Source organism: Marmota marmota, unplaced genomic scaffold, assembly GCF_001458135.2.
Source record: "Marmota marmota marmota unplaced genomic scaffold, marMar, whole genome shotgun sequence".
NCBI classification, from domain to species: domain Eukaryota; kingdom Metazoa; phylum Chordata; class Mammalia; order Rodentia; family Sciuridae; genus Marmota; species Marmota marmota.
Genome location: NW_026000108.1, coordinates 18968353 through 18987457, shown reverse-complemented (window position 1 = coordinate 18987457; position 19105 = coordinate 18968353). Strand labels below are relative to the sequence as shown.

At 39.3% G+C, this 19105-nt stretch overlaps 2 protein-coding genes across 3 annotated transcripts in view; both read right to left on the bottom strand.

Moving 5' to 3' along the window:
• Anapc4 (anaphase promoting complex subunit 4) overlaps positions 1–10312 on the bottom strand; it is a 31976-nt gene extending 21664 nt beyond the window's left edge. The window contains exons 1-8 of one of the 2 annotated variants that reach the window (XM_048784288.1): positions 10014–10312; positions 7154–7259; positions 4963–5095; positions 3092–3166; positions 2901–2927; positions 2764–2808; positions 2175–2259; positions 125–229 (exon numbers count right to left, since the gene is read on the bottom strand). In XM_048784288.1, coding sequence (XP_048640245.1) covers positions 125–229; positions 2175–2259; positions 2764–2808; positions 2901–2927; positions 3092–3166; positions 4963–5095; positions 7154–7259; positions 10014–10142 — 705 coding nt within the window. In that variant the 5' untranslated portion in view covers positions 10143–10312. The remainder of the gene's footprint in view (positions 1–124; positions 230–2174; positions 2260–2763; positions 2809–2900; positions 2928–3091; positions 3167–4962; positions 5096–7153; positions 7260–10013) is intronic. The other variant, XM_015482005.2, reaches the window with a different exon arrangement.
• A 7288-nt stretch (positions 10313–17600) lies between these two features.
• Positions 17601–19105, bottom strand: part of Zcchc4 (zinc finger CCHC-type containing 4) — a 48286-nt gene continuing 46781 nt past the window's right edge. The window contains exon 12 of the mRNA XM_015481740.2: positions 17601–18286. Within this exon, the coding sequence (XP_015337226.2) occupies positions 18151–18286 (136 nt within the window). The 3' untranslated portion in view covers positions 17601–18150. The remainder of the gene's footprint in view (positions 18287–19105) is intronic.

The following is a 19105-nucleotide window of genomic DNA, read 5'->3' as shown; positions in this document are numbered from 1 at the left end:
AAAAAAAAAAAAAAAAAAAAAAAGAAAAAGAAAGGAAGGAAGGAGAAAAATTCACCCCCAAAACAACAAAAAAGCCCCTATAAGGCCTAAGAAATATATAATTGTATCAAATTTCAATACTCACCTGAAAGTATGAAACTTCTGAAGCACCACTGGTAGAAACCTCTGTGACCACCGATAGCGACTTCAAATCACTTGATAAACATAATGCAAGACAAGTACCAGCAATCTGTAAAATAGTTATCAGCCACCCTGAGTACACGGGGTATTACCACTAGGTCTCATCTGCTTATAATACTGAAAGCAAACATTTAGAGTTCTGAACAATTAAAAACACACACTCCTGGTCCCTGCCATAGACAGGACACAGGTAGCAGGTGAAGGTTGGTGTCTGCCTGCATGGGCCTTCCCAGTTGAAAGAACACACAAATACCCTGATTCCTGCTCCTCCTCATACCAAGTGTTAAAAGAACCAACTATTCCAAAGTGCCTGTATTTTCTACCCCTTTAGGGAATAGTAAGATTTAAAAAAATAGTAAGATTTAAAAAAACTATGAATAACAAGTGAAATGGCTAATTTGAACTGTCAACTAGACTGGATTAAGACATGCCAATGATTAAGAGGCTTCTAAGTGTGTCAATGAGAGTGTGTTTAGAAATTGGCATGTGGCATAGCACACTGAAATGGAGACCTTCCCTAAACATGGGCAGCACCTTCCAATAGGAAGATGGCTTGGATGGAATAAAAATTGGGCGAATAAGGAAGCATAAGCAGATACAAGCTCGATTCTTCTTAAATGGTTCTTGTTAGGGTCTGTAAACAAGTCAAGATGGCGCCTGGCATTTTGCCAGAGGGAGTGGTTTGTGAAGTAATGCCAGCGAGCCATTAAGTGTGGAGATTCCTTATTGGTTGACTGCTGTATCTAGTTTATGTTAATTAAGATAAGCTGTGTGGAATGTATATATACCCCTCCTGTCCTACAATAAACGGCTGCCACTCCAGCTGTATCAATGTACACAAGTTGCTCGTCACCCCCTGGTTATTTTGCTGCAGCCGGACTGCGGCAGATGGTGGCCCGTACCGGGAGCCCCGGGACACTCGGGGGTAAGTTGACGAGAAAAAGCTGCCCGTCCCTAGATAGGACAGGAGCAAATCTGCTAGTCCCTAGGCAGATAGGGCAAGAGGAAAAATGGCCATTTTGAGAAAATGGAGAAGATTGATACAGTATGTTTGTGTCTTGTTTCTTCTTGAAATGTTGTATTGTCTTTGTGACGAAAATATGGAAGGGGTGTTAAGTAAATTACTAAGGGAAGGAGGCACCCCAGTGGAACCAAGAGCAGTTAGGGCATGTGTTGATAAAAGCCCAGGAATTCTAGTTAGAAAGAAAAAGAAAGTTCAGAAGAAGAAGGATTATCAGGAAAAAAGTTGCAGCAAAAGGCAATTACTGAATACTTTTCGTTACCGGAGGGTGCTGCAGCCGGACTGCGGCAGATGGTGGCCCGTACCGGGAGCCCCGGGACACTCGGGGGTAAGTTGACGAGAAAAAGCTGCCCGTCCCTAGATAGGACAGGAGCAAATCTGCTAGTCCCTAGGCAGATAGGGCAAGAGGAAAAATGGCCATTTTGAGAAAATGGAGAAGATTGATACAGTATGTTTGTGTCTTGTTTCTTCTTGAAATGTTGTATTGTCTTTGTGACGAAAATATGGAAGGGGTGTTAAGTAAATTACTAAGGGAAGGAGGCACCCCAGTGGAACCAAGAGCAGTTAGGGCATGTGTTGATAAAAGNGGGATGGGGAAAATGAAGGAACTCTGATTGGGCAAGGGGGAGGGAGGGATGGGAAGGTGGGTATGAATGCAGGAAAGATGGTGGAATGAGATGGACATCATTAACCTAGATACACACATGACTTCACATACGGTGTGACACTACATCATGTAGAATCAGAGAAATGAAAAGTTGTGCTGCAATTGTGTACAATGAATCAAAATGCATTCTGTTGTCATATAAGCTTAATTAAAATAAATAAATTTTAAAAAAAGAAGAAACTATCTCACTATCCACTATATCCTCTATTTAAGAACTGAAAAATCCTGGTTTTATTCTCATTCCATAAGTAAACTGCTATATATTCTATGATAAACAATACAGAATATTTTTAAAGAAAAACTTACCCCTGTGACTCGAGCAATTTTGAACATTCCATAAGCATAGAGCTCAATAAATCCAGAGCTTCCTCCAAGGACAAGAATATTCAGCCTAATTAAAAATAATGCAAAAAGCTGAGGACCAACCAACAACAGAGACGATTCAGTTCTTAAACCAGAAAACATGGCTACTGTTCCCACATAACCCACATGCTAACTATGCCCCGCACAGGGAACAAAAACCAGACAAATCTACTACCACTCAAGATTTATTGCATCCAGGCTATTTCTTTTCTTTCCCCAAAAGAACAATATAAATTTTCTGTGCAGCCTAAAGAAAAACCAGTTTATAGTAAAATAACATTAAAAATCATATTTATATGCAATCAATAACAAAACAATCCTTTTTCTGGCTTATTTAAATTGTCATCAGTTTTATCATTGATAGACTCTACTAAAAACAACAGATATTAACATCACTATGTTGTTTAGTGGTATTAATATCAACAATGAAATAACATGACAAAGGACTTGCTTGAAACTTCTGAAAACTGACTCAAATATGAAATATCAACTTAAAGAAATCAGACTTATTTAAGGTATCTGCAAGATTTACCTGACATCTCCCAAGAGCTTTATAATTTCATCAGAATTTTCTTCACTAAAATACAAAAATAAATTTGGTCATCTTTCAACTATATCTTCAAATAATAAAATATTACCTTACTTGAAAATGAAAAAGGTTTATCTTACCTAAATATTTTTGAGGTGCTGCTATAACTGGGGGAAAACAGATAAAGATAAAAAATACTCTTAAAAGAAATATATATATATATATATATATATATATATATTAATGCATAAGAAAATTGCCACAGTATTACAAATAGAGGACAGAGAAATGTGGAAGATTAATTCCAAAGAAACAAAACTATGATACTTACTTTTTTGGCAAGGTGGGCAGCTTAGGTAAGAGAAGATTTGATTCATCCTCAGCATTATAAAAAGATGTTAATACACTAAAAAGGAGGAAAAACCAAGCATTATAAAAATATCAAAGATTTTAATTCTTTTTTCGCTAAAAATGTACATTTCTTTTAAAAGACTCTCAGTTTTTTTTAAATATTTTTAGCTATAGATGGATACAATATCTTTATTTATTTTTATGTGGTGCTGAGGATCGAACTGAGTGCCTCACATGTGAGGCAAGTGTTCTACCACTGAGCCACAATCCCAGCCCAAAAAGACTCCGTTTTATAAAACTTATCAAGTAAAAAGATGCCACAATATCTTATCATCATCAAACAATCGTTCTAATATCACAAATGAGAAATGCAAAACTAGGAATTTGTTATTTTTGTAAAATAAATCATCCTATACATTTCACATTTATAGAAATGAATAATAGTAAGCAATTTCTCCACAAATATAATATGCTTTTATATTACTTTCAGTATTCAGACACCAACTGAGGATTTATGACATCTTAACTCTCACATAAGAAACCACACTAAATGTACAAGTGTAAAGGGTAATTTTAAGGAACATTTCAATCATTCTATCATTTGATTATTGGTTTATGGCTTACATACACCCGGGGGGGTTGATAACCCAGCAGGTGTGAGAAAATACCATGAATTTTGAAATAGTCTTACGTATTACTTTTCTTTCCCAAGTCTACCTCCAAATGAGGTTGGAAACAAATGAGTGAAAAAGTGAAACGAGTGACTTGGGGTGACTTGCGAAGTATTTTTTCCCACTTCGACACATTGTAGATGAGAGATCCCAGAATCTCCACATAACATTTCTAAGCTGTTAGCAGATACCGTGTTAGGAATACACTCTGCAGGTAACTGGGCTGGGAAGTGAACTGCAAGGCATGCTCTGCTCCTCCCACTTCTAGAAAGTCACATAACCATTTGTAATTATTATTATTATTATTTTTTTTGGATTAGACTTTAGCATTTTCTTTTTCTTTTTTTCCCCCCCTCACACCATCTCATTTGTAATTCTTAACAGTTAGGACTTACAACTCATTTGATATTAACCTAGTGAAACTTAATTAAAAAGGAAAAGCTAATGAAAAGAAAGCTAATTTCCCTCAAAAGAAAAACAGTTTTCTTCCTTTCTTCTTTTTAACATTAGTCATAACTCAGTGACCCTTCAGTCCACCTTCACTGCAAGCCTGGTGCATTGCTTCACTACACACAATAAGGCAAAATACTTTCACCAAACAAAGGAAACTATGAAAACCATGGGCATGGAAGGAACCTGTTCAGTGTCACAACAGAATGTTCAACTAAGACACAAAAGACATAACTCCAGACCAAAAAAAAAAAAAAAAAAGTGAAACAGAAAACAGAATCTCAATTCTAATTAATGTTACTTGAAAGTATAAAATCATTGATATAAACTACTAAACATGATTGAAGAGAAAAATCATGACTATTCAGGCACTGCTGCTCCAATAATTGACTATTTTAGAAGAAAAAATACCCAGCACAATATTAAAGCATTTTATCTTGATAACCTTAAAACCAATTTATTTTATTTACTTAATTTTATTTATTTACTTAGGTACTGGGGATTAATTCACTCCTTTTTAAGAAATGCCAGCCTCAAACTTATGATCCTCCTGCCTCGACCTCCTGAGTCACATGGATTACAGGTATATACCACCATACTTGGCGTAAACCAAAATTTAAATGCAATGTACACTGAACACTCAAGACAAGTGTTTCCCCATTTCAAAACATGAAAATTTCCCGGGTATGCTATTGTTACTGCTGGTAGTGTTCTTTTCTGATTACTGTACCTGCTTTCTACAGTCACTTCCATCCAATGCATACAAGAAACCGGAGCCTCCACAGAAAAAGAATGCAAGCTTTCAGGCTTTTCTACATCACACAAAATAATTTTCTTGGTGTCAGCAAGAGCAAAGGCCAAAACTAAACAAGGGGAAAAAAAAAAAAAATCAAAAAAAGATTATGTAACCTTTGCAAAAAAATAAATGGGTATTTCACTTAATGCCCAGTTGGACTATTTTAAGCACATCCTAATCATAGAAATTAAACACTAAAGATATCTTTGCACATATATACATTATTACCCAAGTTTATTTTCAAGTGCTCAAATTTCATAAGCAATCTACTTTCTCACATATTGTCCTTAACATCTTAAACATCAAAAACTCTGGACTGCAATCTTACTGTCAAGCAGAAAATACAAAATGGGTCTTAATAGATTAAGAATTAACTTATCATCAAGACATATGGGTCCTATAAACATGTCCAAAAGATAGGAAGTGATTCCATCTGCTGTGTTCTTGAAAAGTCTATTTATGTGTCTAACCCAGAATAGTAAACACCACCCCCGAATACTGATGAGTCTTCCTCCTTTGACTGTGGCTGAATAATTATCTACTATAGTTTCTCTACATAAGTCACTACTATCTTCCTAACATATCCAATTTAAGAATTTCTAAACAGAGAGCAATGAAGTTTCACTGCACACCGCTACACATAACTCTGCTGGATGTGGGGCAATCTGAGCCTCCTGTTTTAAAAAACAATGTAAAAGTATCTTGAAATGATCTTTCTATAACAAAAAACACATTTTACTGTCCAAAAACATGAAATGTACTTTAAGAAAATGATAAACTCATCTACTTAAGCACATTTCTACACACTGGCTTTCCACCTTTGAGATCCTGGTTTTATGATGATAGTAACATCTTGAAGACCTTGAGGTCCTCAAATTTTAAGGCTCTGGGTGTAAGGGCAGAGGTGTGGTGCTTCACTAACATGTGCAAGACCCTGAGTTTGATCCCCATTATGGCCAAAAATAAATAAATAAAAAACAAACCACCACAACAAAAGTCCCCTAATTTTACACATATTCTATACACATTCTGGGCAAAATGACTATAGAATGAGTATAGTGTTTTGGAAGTATTTTACAAAATCATACCAAGTTCTTCCCAGTCAGTGTTCAGAATGTTTATACAGCACTGCTTTATAAAAGCCAACAACTGGAAATAATATACAGGTACATCAAGAGGGATATATTTAGTAAATTACTATAATAAATTAGCATGTTGTCATTTAACATTAATATGTTAAATTTATTCATGCTGAGACAAAAAAAGAAAAAAAAAATCACACAGTAAAACCGCATGCATCAAATAACTTCTTTTGCTAAAACCCTACATACAGATTTCTATATGTACATATTTTATCAGAAAATGTCAGAAAAGTGTTCACCAATTGCTAAGTGATAGGCTTTCAGGGAATTTCTAGTACTTATGTTTATTTAGAAAAAAAAACAAAAAACAAACAGTGAGGAGCACATATCATTTACTTCAGAAAAACAATATACTTTCTTCCTAAAACACCAATAATACAAATGAACTTTAGGTTTTAGGATTTACAACATTTTACTGTACAGTCTACATGTGTACAACAGTTCCTATAAGGACTGTCACTATAAAATAACACATGGAAGAAGAGTTCAGTAATCAAAGCCATACCCAAACAACAGAAAAGGTACCAAGAGGAAAAAGATAGCACAGACCTGCAAGAAATGGAGTCAGAGCTAACAGTCGTTTAGATGCAGTAAATAGACACACAGAGAATGTTTATGAGCCTCATAGTTAGTGCTAAAATATACTCTTAGGAGAAAAAGGCCAAGGTGGCACTGAACTGACTGGTAAATGACAGGTGGTACTTGGATCAAATGGTGCAGCACAAGCACAAAAAGGAAAGAATCAAACCAAAACATTTTGTATACTCCATTAGATCTCACTTCAAAGTTATCTTTGCCAGAGATATCTGCCAAAGAAGGAAGATGGTAAAATTCATCTGAGTTCTATAAAAAATTGTTAAAGCATTCAAAAAATTAAAATCCCCAAATTTTAATGTACACAATTAATTCTTTCTGAAATAAGCTTTTATAAAGAACACTCTTTATGAAAATAAGAAAGTTATTTTTTATAATATTATTATTACGTTTGCCATCTGGTCTCCAAGCCAGACAGGTTACTTCCTTTCCTGTATTTTCATTTGGTGGAAAACTCCAAACTCGATGAAAACTTGCAAGTCGATGAAGTAAAACCTAAGATAAAACAGGTAAAATGTCAGAATTAAAAATCTATTTCAAAAAACAAAATAAAGCTAGACCCCCCCCCATCATAAGACTTTAAATACTTAACATCTACTGAGTAAAATATTTAACTATCAGAGGAACAGAAGACAAGTAGCTGAATGAACATAAGGCATTTTGAAAGAAAACAACAAAAAAAGTATTTCAATTTAACCCCGTACTTGTACATTTTTCTTTCATATCAACAGATTTACCTTTTAGAAAGGAATAAAAAGACTGTCCAAGAAAAAGACAACAACAACAAAAAAGAAACAAAGAACATAAATAGCACTTAAAAAGTAGCTGTAAATAGTAAAATAACTAAACTTTGGATCAGACAATTTGGCATCTAATTTCAGCTGTATTCTAGCCATGGATCTTGAATAAGTCACTTACCCAGTCTACATTTGCGTTTCCGCACCAGTAAATGCCCACCTTGTAAGGTCACTATGATGCTCCAGGGCCCCTTGGAGCCTCAAAACTAAACCTGTCCTTACTCTAGCCTCTCTATATAACCAACCATTGGAAAAAAAGAAGAAAAGTCTCAGGACTGCACGTGTTCATGAAAGAACCACTCCTCATCTCCTTAGTCCCCACACATGAAGCCTCACTAGTCTCCTGCCTTCCCTCACAGGTCAGAATGACTGATAATGACTGATAATATCAGTCACCATTGGGAACCTAGGACTCCCAAGGAATCGCTCACACCCTAGATTTGATCCTCTTGTCTGGAATTACCTACACTATTTCTTACTTCTGACACTCTCCCTCCACATCCTTTGCAATTCATGATCAATCGGTCGTCTTCAAAACACTATCTTCATCCTTTTCTCTGAAATGCACCTCTCACCTGAGGCTACTGCTTCCCTGTAACATTGCAGCTGGTGGCCGTTTTGTATCCCATGTCCTGTGCAGTCTTTCTACTGGGCTAGGAGATGAAGTAGGTATCCTCCTCGATTCTCAATACCATTTCTGGATGACTTCTTTAAAATCTCCAAACATATGACAGACCCCTGGGCCATTCCTCTCATTCCCTAAAGAGCTGGTCTCCTTGCTCACTCACATTTTCCAAAACTACTCATTATTACATTTGGTGACCGTGCTCAGCTATCTCTCTCCAATGATCATATTTCCCTACTTCACCACAGCCACTCCTAGGTGCACGCCCAGGGCCTAGTCACTACCAACAGTTCACAATGCTGCCAAAATCTGTTTCAAACTTCCATTCCCACTTTCCAGCTGATCTCTACAAGATCCAACTCTAATTCCTCAACCTCATCAGGGTATATAATCCTTTGATTCTACTACCTATTCAATGTCCCTCACCCTGAACATACCCTCACTTACCTCCTTGATCAGGTTAGAATCCAAGATTCATCACTATAGTCACTGCTTCTGCATGTAACTTCAACTCCTTTGCATCTCTTTGCCACACTTGTGAAACAACAATCCTGCTTAAGCCCAATCATGTCTGCATCCATAGAGCCAAAAAGAATGAAGAAACAAGTACAACCATACTCACTGTTTTCTCAAATTACTAGACCACTAACCTTCCTTAGTCCTTAATATTGACAAGCAATCCTATTACATTTCCCAAACCCTCCTGTCTTGTCACCTTTTTCACACCTCTTCGCTCTCCTCCAAATTTACTTCTCGATATTCACTCAGACAATGCCCTTTGCTGCTTCTTAGAGAAAATGGAAACAACAGTGCCCACTATCACATACTGATCTGAATTCTCTTGATGCCCCAATATCTACCTTCTTTCCTACTACCACGACTGTATTACCTGTAAAGCTCTCTAGAATCATGATAGAATTCCAAAGCACCCTGGCAGAAGAGAGACTAAAGACTCATGGAGAGCCTTAAGAAACTAAACAACATACTGATACATGAGTCAAGGCAGATAACATAGTAATGCAGTTTTACAGGCTACTAAGTTTCCGCGGCTGCTAGGATTGCCTTACCACCTAGTTTTCAAATTTTGGCTACACATAACACAACTTTACCTGCCCAAGGAGGAAAGATGCATAAGTGAAGGTTTCCTTACAAAATGGCTGCCAAATACTACTACCCTTTAGTAGAAAATTGTCTACAAACTGGTTATACATGATAAAGCATAATATAAATGACTAGAAACGCTGACAGCGTTCACACATATTGTCAGGAATCCAGTGACACACCATTCTTTTTCAATGTAAAGGTACCTTCAAGTGGAAAGTGGCCATCCAACCCAGGTGTAAAAAGTTGGACAACAGGACATAGAGCCTTAAAACCTCCCCTATTGGTAGCTACACCATGCACATTTGCAATAAGGCTTGAGAACAATTTATGTTTATTCTGCTATTAAACTGAAAAAAAGACTCAGGGCAGGGTTCAAGAATCTACCACCTCCTTGCTCCAGAGTGGCACATCATGCATGGGCTTTTCAAGAAACAAATCAACGAATGGGGGCGACTTGAGGATGCAGGGCTGTGTAGTTGTAGTGAAAATTTCTCATGACCCCAAAATACAGGAAACTGGCATATAAATAAACCGTCTTTGGCAGATACAGTCCTTCACACTTCCACTACTTAAAAGTTGACTGCCGCCTTGGAGCAGGGGCGGGGCACGCAGGTGGGCCGCCAAGCGCAGGAAACGGATGACACTCGAGCAGTCTGGCCCACGGGAGCCGGGCTGGGCTGGGGTTCTCGACCCAATGCCAGTGGACCCAGCCGGCTCACTTACCTCGCCCGCGGTGTTGGCCAAAGCAATGAGATCCCGCTTAGGCGACCAGACCAGGAAAATTATCTCCTGGGGCAGCTGCTTCTCTCCCACCACCCGGAAGGATGGGAAACAGGTCGGAAAACGCAACATAGGGGCGGCCCTGCAACCACACCCCAGTCAGAGGGCGGCGGAGCCCTCGGCACCGGCCTTGGGCGAAAAGCCAGACTCCCCGGGTCCCTGGGAGAGCCACCCTGCTCGGCCAACGCGGCCCAGCAACCCTTCCCTCTCCACCCCGCCCCGCCGCTCGCTCCGGGAACTTCCGGCGCCAGGGTGTCCTCGCGAGAGGAAAGAGGTGGTGAGCAGGCGGGAGGGCTTGGGGCGGTCGGCGTGTTGACGGGTGTGCCCGGGGGAGGAGCTGGGCGGGGCCTGGGCAAGGGCGGGGGCGGGGCGAGGGCGGGCTCGGGGCGGAGCTAGCACGGGGGCTGGCCCCAGGGTTGATAGAGACGTGTCTCTCTGGCCACCCGCCAGTTGTGTGTGGGTGTGCTTTCAGGTCTTCGCAGTCTTCAGAGTAATTCATTGCAGTAGGGAAAAAGATCGTCCAGGATTTGGGAGCAAGGCCTTAGAGACGCTGTAAACTTTAGGTCCTTATCAGCCGGGAGTCCTTTAACAGGTCTTAGTTCTCAGTCCTGGTTGCTCAGCAGAATTTTAAAAAGCTCGCCTCCCCCCTCCCAGATCAATTAAAGGGATTAATACCGAATGGGACCCAGTATTTATTCTTTAAAAAAAATTTATTTTTTAGTTGTAGTTGGACATAATACCTTTACCTCACTTATTTATTTTTTTTTTAATGTGTTGTTGAGGATCGAACCCAGGCTCTCGCAAATGCGAGGTGAGCGCTCTCCCGCTGAGCCACAATCCCAACCCTGGGAACCAATGTTTATTAAAACCTTTAAATGACTCCAGTTTGCAGCTAAGGTTGGGGGAGAGCCTGCTTAAACTCCTTCACATGTGCAAATAATACTTTGATTCTTCGTCCTCTTTAAATATGCACCTCACGTTATTGGTGGTAGCAGCCCACTATAATAAATGAGGGCTGTGGGCTCTCACAGGTTGATCCTTCAGCTAAGGTTTTATTATGTAAAAATACATGGATACAGGGACTCAACCCAGAAGGCTCCTAGCCTGGCAGGTGCTCCTTTAAATAAACAAACAAATAAATAAAAATAAGAAAGAGTCAACATCCCAGTTCTCACCGGATGATCCCACCTAAGAGAACACCACTGGGACTCCTGAATTGACATCTATGGGAGAAAGCCAGCCATCTTTCAGTAAGTCCAATATTCCTGCCCTTTTCTGAATCTGGCCCTCGAGGAGCAGGCATTAGATTCTTCTAGCAACAAATATGCAAGTAGCTGTTACATGTGCCAGTGCCAGGCACTGTTCTTATCTCTGACTCAATGCCTTCCCTGCTCCCTTTCAGACACAGGCTTTCCTACCCTTGCCTTTGCTGCAAATACCTTAACATGTCTCCCCAATTTTTCTAGATTCAACCTATCCAAGGTAAAAATGGACTTGTCTTTGTTATTCATGAAATGCATTTTCATGTGTTGTTTTCATTAATGATTTGGGGCAGCAAAAATGGATAATTATATTATTTATACAAATATTACTAGTACAGTGGGGGTCCAATATACTCCACTTAATGTTCTTATGGAAACTGAACGGCCATTTTTCTGAAATTTAACCTCAACATGAACCCCCATAAAACACATAAAAGTGACCGTTCCAAGAGGTATCAAAGGACAGAAGAGAATATAATTACCTGCATACCAACCTTCAAGGAAGAGTATGAATTTCCAAAAAGGCCTTTCAACACAGGAAACAATGAATAGCCTTATAGGAGAATCACCTGTGTAATGGTTACTGGAAATGCTCCCAGTAGGACAAGAACTGTTAATACAGTGTTTTCCAGCCTTTTCTTTTTCCTCTGACCCCATAAAAGAGATTTCAGTTTCCTGGGCACAGCAGCACATGCCTGTAATCCCAGCAACTCGGGAGGCTGAGGCAGGAGGATCAAGATTTCAAACCCAGCCTCAGCAACTTAGCAGGGCCCTGAGCAACTCAGTGAGACCCTATCTCTAATAAAATACAAAAAGGGGCTGGGGATGTGGCTCAGTGGTTAAGGGCCCCTGTGTTCAATCCCTGGTACCAAAAAAAAAAAAAAAAAAAAAAAGATTGATTTTGGTTTTACTCTGTTTATTTGTCTTTCCCATCAGGAGGAAAGAGTGCTTTGTCAAACTTGCTCATTTGCACCTTTGTGGCACAGAATCAAGAAAAAAGGAAACCCAAGACTCAGGTGGTGCTTTTTAAGGAAACCAGGGCAGGAGAGTAGAAATATCTGCAGACGGGGGAGGAGAATAGAAGGAAAAATGGACTCTGTAATTCCATACTTTTTATATTCTCCTCTAGTGTTGGGAGGGGGGTGCAAGAACTACCTTTCTAGAAATAATTATTTTTCTTGGGCTAGCTCATGCCAGTGGCATATTTCATACCATGATAGTACAGGAATGGATTTTGAAGGGCTAGCTAGGTAGCTGCAAAAGAAATTGGGAGGGAAGGGAGAGTGTGACAGAATCTGATTAGTTAAGGCCTTAATTCTTAGGACAAGGGCAGAGAATTAGAATGGAAAGGACTAGAAGTATAAAGACACAGGAAGCCTAGTTAAGGGGATGGTGAGGCAGCTTCCAAAAACATTCCTGAAGCAGAATTGATTATTCATCAGGTTGAAGGAATGAAAAGGAAGGGAATAGTTGAAAGGCAGGCTGGAGTATGTGAGTGCACAGGCTCAGGGAGCAGAGGGCTGGCTGTTACTGACTCCAGGAGTGGGGATAGTGGAGCATGGGAGGGAGAGAGTAGAGCAGAGAAAAGAAGTTCAGTGAGGACTGTGTTAAGGTAGAGATGTAGCATGGAAATCTATCTGTGATGCCCTAGGCAACTCGAGAGGCACATGATGGGGGAAAGTCAGGGTCTGAACAAAGATTTGGGATTCCCACATCCAGAGATGGAAGATGGAGTTGTATGGGAGGTGACCAATGCAAGCCATGTGAAAGGCTATTCTGAAGTCACGAAATGGGTGGAACACACAAAATAAACAAATTGTGAATTTGCTGGAAAAATAAATGTAATAGTTGATGCTGGAAGCTCTCTGCTCTACCATAGTTACATTCATGGGTAGGGGGACAACTGATTCAAAATGACAAAAGTAGGGCTAGGAGTGTAGCTCAGGGGTAGATCTCTTGCCTAGTGTGTGCAAAGCCCTGGGTTCTAGTACCCCCCCAAAAATCCTGGCACAAGTAGTATGTGTTGCCTCGTGTAAATTAAAAGTCCAGCAGTAGCAAAGACTTGAAGACAGGCTGCAAGCAGCAGCACCTCAAGGCTGGCTCCCCCACTGGAGAGAGAATGAACACTTCCTCAACCAGGAAACAAAAGTCCTGAGCTTCATTGTGACCTTGAACTCACCCCTATCACAAGCCTAGCCAGAACTAACTACTGGTGGATACAATAAAACTACCCTGAAGAATAATACTATCTTTATAAACATAAATTGGTATTTGCAACATGTCTGTGAAAAAGTCTGGGTTGCAAACAGTATATATTTACAATTCAAGTTTTGGGGGTACTTTCAGCTGAGTCTGTACAACTACATATAAGAACTATATTCGGAAGAAGAGGGAAATTCTAATGGTGGTTATCCCTGGTTGTGGGAGTACAGAGCTTTCAATTTCCTCTGGTTTCATGGCTCATATATTAACTGGAAAATTAATAAAAAAATAATTTAAATTAATTTTAAAAATTAATCCTCATTAAAGCATACAGAATGACTAGGCGGAGTTCCTCTCATTCTCTCCTATTCCTGGCCTCCCCATCTGCTGATAAAGACACTGGCCCGTCTACTCAGGCTTGGTTTCTTAGAGCTCACCTGCTGTTATCCCTCTGCTAGCCTGCAATGTACCAGGCAACTCAACAGTTTGAGACTCTTGGGACCATCTGGCTAATGGGCTAAACTCACCTCTCTGAGCTCTGAGATCTTCTTGCTCACTTTTGTTGCTATATTCCTCAATCTTGTTGAGTTAACATTTATACTACAACGACTGAAATCAAACAGTAGAGATTTTACCTTCACTTTATTGCAATGACCTTCTAAGCTGACTCTCAAGTAATTAAACCCATGTCTTAATGTTCCAACTAAAATCACATTAAATAAGTAAAATCACATTGTCCTTTGAATTTGTGGAAGCTTTCCTTACCTAGGCACTCTAAGTGTACTAGCTTCTTAAGTAGCACAGCCGGGATACTGAGGCATAAAGTAGTCTATAATGGCATTTCCACTTAGTGAGTTGGTATTTGGGAACACCTACTAATTCCAGGAAAACGTGTTAATCTGGCTGTTTCCCACTAACTGATATCACATACAATGCAGTTGGAGATCTCTGGTATCACCTTGTGCAGGGCACAGTTCTAGGGGCTCTAGTGAACAAGCCCAATGGCCCAATGACACCCACAGGTCCCTGCCATCAACAAGTTTCTAATACCTATACGGTAAACAAGTCCATAAAGTCGTTCTACTATAGGGCAGGATTTAAGGACCTTAAAAGAAATATAAAATGAAAACCCACTAACACACACTTTAACACACTGGACAGAGATGTACTGCTCCCCTGAAGAGACCAATAAGGATGTTGCAAAAGAGGTGGCAGCACATTGGACCCTTTTTAAGCTGTGGTTTTATTTTTCAGAATTAGGCAAATCTTTCTCAGATGCCGAGTATTTTATAGATTGCTTTGAAGGGGCCAGATATCAACTCAAGGGTTTTTCTTCAAGTTACTCCCAAACTGAATCATTGTCTAAGTTCAAAGGCTTCCAGATGAGGCTACCAATCCTCCTTCCTGCACATGCCCACATTTAGAACCTCATGTGAAGATGGGCCACATATCAACTTCTAATCCCATCCAATATTATTTAGGTCTGTTTTCCTTTTTTCAGTCTTTAGAATAAACAGACAGGAGCAAGTCCTTTCCACATCTTAGGCATGCCTACCATCTCAAAGCCTCTGGACAATTCTATTCTTTCCTCAGATTTTTATTGAGTACCTACTAGGCATTTAAGAGGCATAGATAAGGGCTGGGATTGTGGCTCAGCAGTAGAGTGCTCGCCTAGCACAGGGGGGACCCAGGTTCGATCCTCAGCACCATATAAAAATAAAGACATTGTGTTGTGTCCATCTACACCTAAAAAATAAAAATTAAAAAAAATAAGCATAGATAAAATGTGTACTAACGTTGAAAGCTCAACTCTTTGGGGAAAATAAAATAAATGGTAGAACAGTGAGGGGTTCAGAGAAGATGATACTGGATAGTATATAGACTCATGGATTCAGAAGCCAGGACCTGAAGACTCCATAAGCTTTCAACAGATGCCCACATTCCAAGCAGGAAGAGTAGTATAGTATGAAAAGAAGGCAGCATATTACAGACTAAGGATCAGACTGATGAAGAAAAAACTGCAAAGTCTCATGGAGAGCCTAAAAATATGATGTGGTAATTCATTAAATTTGGTAATGTAAGAAACAGAATGAAATTTACCTGTAATTATTTATTTAAAATGTCAACTTTTAAAAAGCTTACAAATTTTTATCTGTCAAATTTCAGACATTTTTTTTTTCCCATTGCTGTTTTAGTAGGTATCTTAATGTTCAGAGATTAAGTCCTAAAAATTGGTATTGAGTGGGGCTGGGGCTCAGCAGTAGCGTGTGTGAGGCATGTGTGAGACACTGGACTCAATTCTCAGCACCGCACATAAATAAATACAATAAAAGTCTATCAACAACTAAAAAAAAAAAAATGGTATTGAGTACAAGAACAGACTCACCTAATTCCCTAATTCTAATTTTCTAAGATAACAAAGTTTTAAGAAAAATCACTCCTCATTAGAACTAATACTCTATTTCCTCAATTCTAAAGTTGTACTCTTTCTGCATCTCAATATTTCTAAAATCAGAAAAATCTAAAAAATTCATATGTATAATTTATAGAATAATGTTTCTATTTTTCTCCCCAGGAAAGCTATGATAATTTTTTTTTTTTTTAAATTTTGGAGATAGGGGTCTTGCTATGTTGGAGACTAGCCTCTAACTCCTGGGCTCAAGCAGTCCTCCTTCTCAGTCTCCCACGTAACTAGATAGAACCACACATACCAGGCTTCAGTGGTGACTTTACATTGATGTTATCTTAAAATTAAGGAACATGTAGATGAAAATAACCATTGACCATAAGGACCCAATTGTTTAGTGGTCAGAGTCACTCAGGTATGTCTGAGATTTTCAGAGGAGAATTCAAAGTATTTTACCAATATACAGTGAACACCATAAAAGTCAGGCAATATCCCTATCCAGGCTTGATTCAGAGAGGGGAACTCACAATGATTTTACAGAGTTTATGTCTCATCCAATCATCTCCAGACCTGCCTTTCCTGTCATCACAGCAATCACATACCAAAGGGAACAAGGCAGGGCTATCGGTGTAGCTCAGTGGTAGAATGTTTATCAAGCATACACAGAGTCCTGGGCTCATCCCCAGCACTGCCAAGGGTGGAGAGTGCAAAGAAGAATTCTCTGACTTATTAAGTTCCAGAGTTTTAACTCCTATTTTGAGGTTGCCTGATGTACACCACTACCCTATTGCTCTGGGCCATGCTTGAGTATTTCATATCATGCATTAAACAATCTTACTTACCTAAAATTATAATACCAGATGAGGTGCAGTACTCACAGGGCTTGAGATAACCAAAAGTAAAGATGCCTTCAAATCAAATTTAAAGCAGTTGTTTGGGAATAAGTCACTAAGCAAATATAAGTCATTCAAAACTATTCAGTCTTAAGGAGATAATATCAGATAATGTTTATTCTGGGAGTTCAAATGACTCCCTTCAGAGCTAGGCTATTGGACCAGCAGATGCCATTAAGTCCCAGGAGCAATCTTCATCTGTTGACAGAACTTGTCAATGACAGAGGAAAACTGAGAGCCAGGCACATGTATCTCATTTAACATAATTACAAAAAAACATGAATCAGGTGCAGTAACACACACCTGTAATCCCAGCAACTTTAGAGGGATGAGGCAGGAAGATCGAAAGTTCAAGGCCAACCTTGGCAACTTAGTGAGACCATGTCTCAAAATAAAAAATAAAAAGGGCTGGGGATGTAGCTCAGTGGTGGAGTGCCCTGGGTTCAATCTTTAGTATGGTGGCGGTGGTGACTGGGGGAGCGAACCTGAGTTAATATATACTGAGTTATAGCTATTATGCTCCACACTAGAAGAATGAAGAAACTGGAGTTTTTAGAGAGTGAGTAAAATTGGCCACGGCCATGCAGCCGGGAAGTGTTCATCAAGACAAGAGTGAGGATTTTAATTACAATGCTCCCTTCTGCTACCAACCGCTATTCCAAAGAGATAAACTTACAGCATTGAAGTGACAGCAAGTCATGGTTCTAAACATCTAATTCACCCAATATTTAAGTGAGTCTATACCATCAAGGACAACTACAAGAAGTACTGGAAAAATAAACATTTAATAATAATATCATTGTGACCTTTATGTATGTAGAGTGCCTTTGCAAAAAATTCTTTCCATCATCAGATTCAACTGAAAAATAACTGTAAATTGTACTTTTCTTTGCAAGAGGAGTTAAGCCACTGATTACTATTTAACAGAATATTTTCATATCTAAACACACTTTTATGTTCAATATAAACAAAATTTTACAGCTTTTTACTTTCACTTTCTTCTGAAATCATCTGCAAAAGAATGCTGTATGCCCACTTTTCAGGCAAAGGAGGTTAAAATAATAAGATTGGGAGAGATTTAGAAGAGAAAAGGCATGCAGAGTGCAGCAGTAAACCCAGCTCAGGATGGAACAGCTCCCCAGGTCTCCAGAGAGGCAGAAGGGGAAGGAGAAGCCAGCAAATGCCACCTGCCTGTTATTGAGCTTAGAAAGGTGCATTCGTTTAAAGCGACTGAATTTAAGTCCAGTGTAGCACTTGCAGAAAATGGCATCAAAGGTTGGACTATAAATCTTTCTTATTCTCAAGTCACTGGACATTTAAGAGCAAAGATATTGATGGGCTCTCTCCCTCCTCTTCTTTCTCCCTGTAACAGATGTGTGATTCATGGATCGTCCTTCTGTGGTCTCCATTTTCATCTTATTACTTTTTCTTTGCTTCTGCTTTCTGACAGCTCTGAAAAACAAGGTGCTAAATTATTTTATAGAATGAGCACAGTGAATTATGTAATTATGGTGAAGTTTAATTAACTAGCTAACCAAATAGGAGAATAGAAGGGAAACAATTTGCTGTATCGTAAGCATAAATCCTCAATATCCCAACCATAACAACAAAGAAACAGAGGCCTGACCGAGCAAAATGCTTGAGAAAAGACATTTCTTTAAAAGATGACTACTACAGATTTAGAACAAGCTATTTGGGACAAACAAACCACGAAGGTAAATAACCACACCAACGAGTGAGTTCGTTTTTGGCTTTTGCTTTTTTTGGTGTATCTACACTGTTCAACTCAGCACTTCAATCTACAAATCCCTGAATTATACTTTTTAGAACAGGGATTAATACATATGGCATTAGCACAGGTAGGAAAATGAAAGAGCACATTGGAAAAACTGACACTTGAAAAGGCCTATTTTTATAAACCCTGCAGCTAATTTTCCTTCCCTCTGCAGGTATAGAAATCCTGACAAGTGCCACACAGGAGGTCCACCTTTTGTGGTCCCTATCTTCTTGAAGACTAGTTTCAAAATGAACAGGCTGGAACTCCCTTCACCCTCTCAAAACACTACACTACATCAGACAAAACAGATCCCTTCTGCAGGGTGCAGTGGCTCACGCCTGTATTCCCAGTGGCTCGGGAGGCTGAGACAGGACGAACACAAGTTCAAAGCCAGCCTCAGCAATTTATCGAGGCCTAAGCAACTTAGACTCTGTTTCTAAACAGAAAATATTTAAAAGGAAAAAGGGCTGGGGATGTGGCTCAATGGTTAAGCA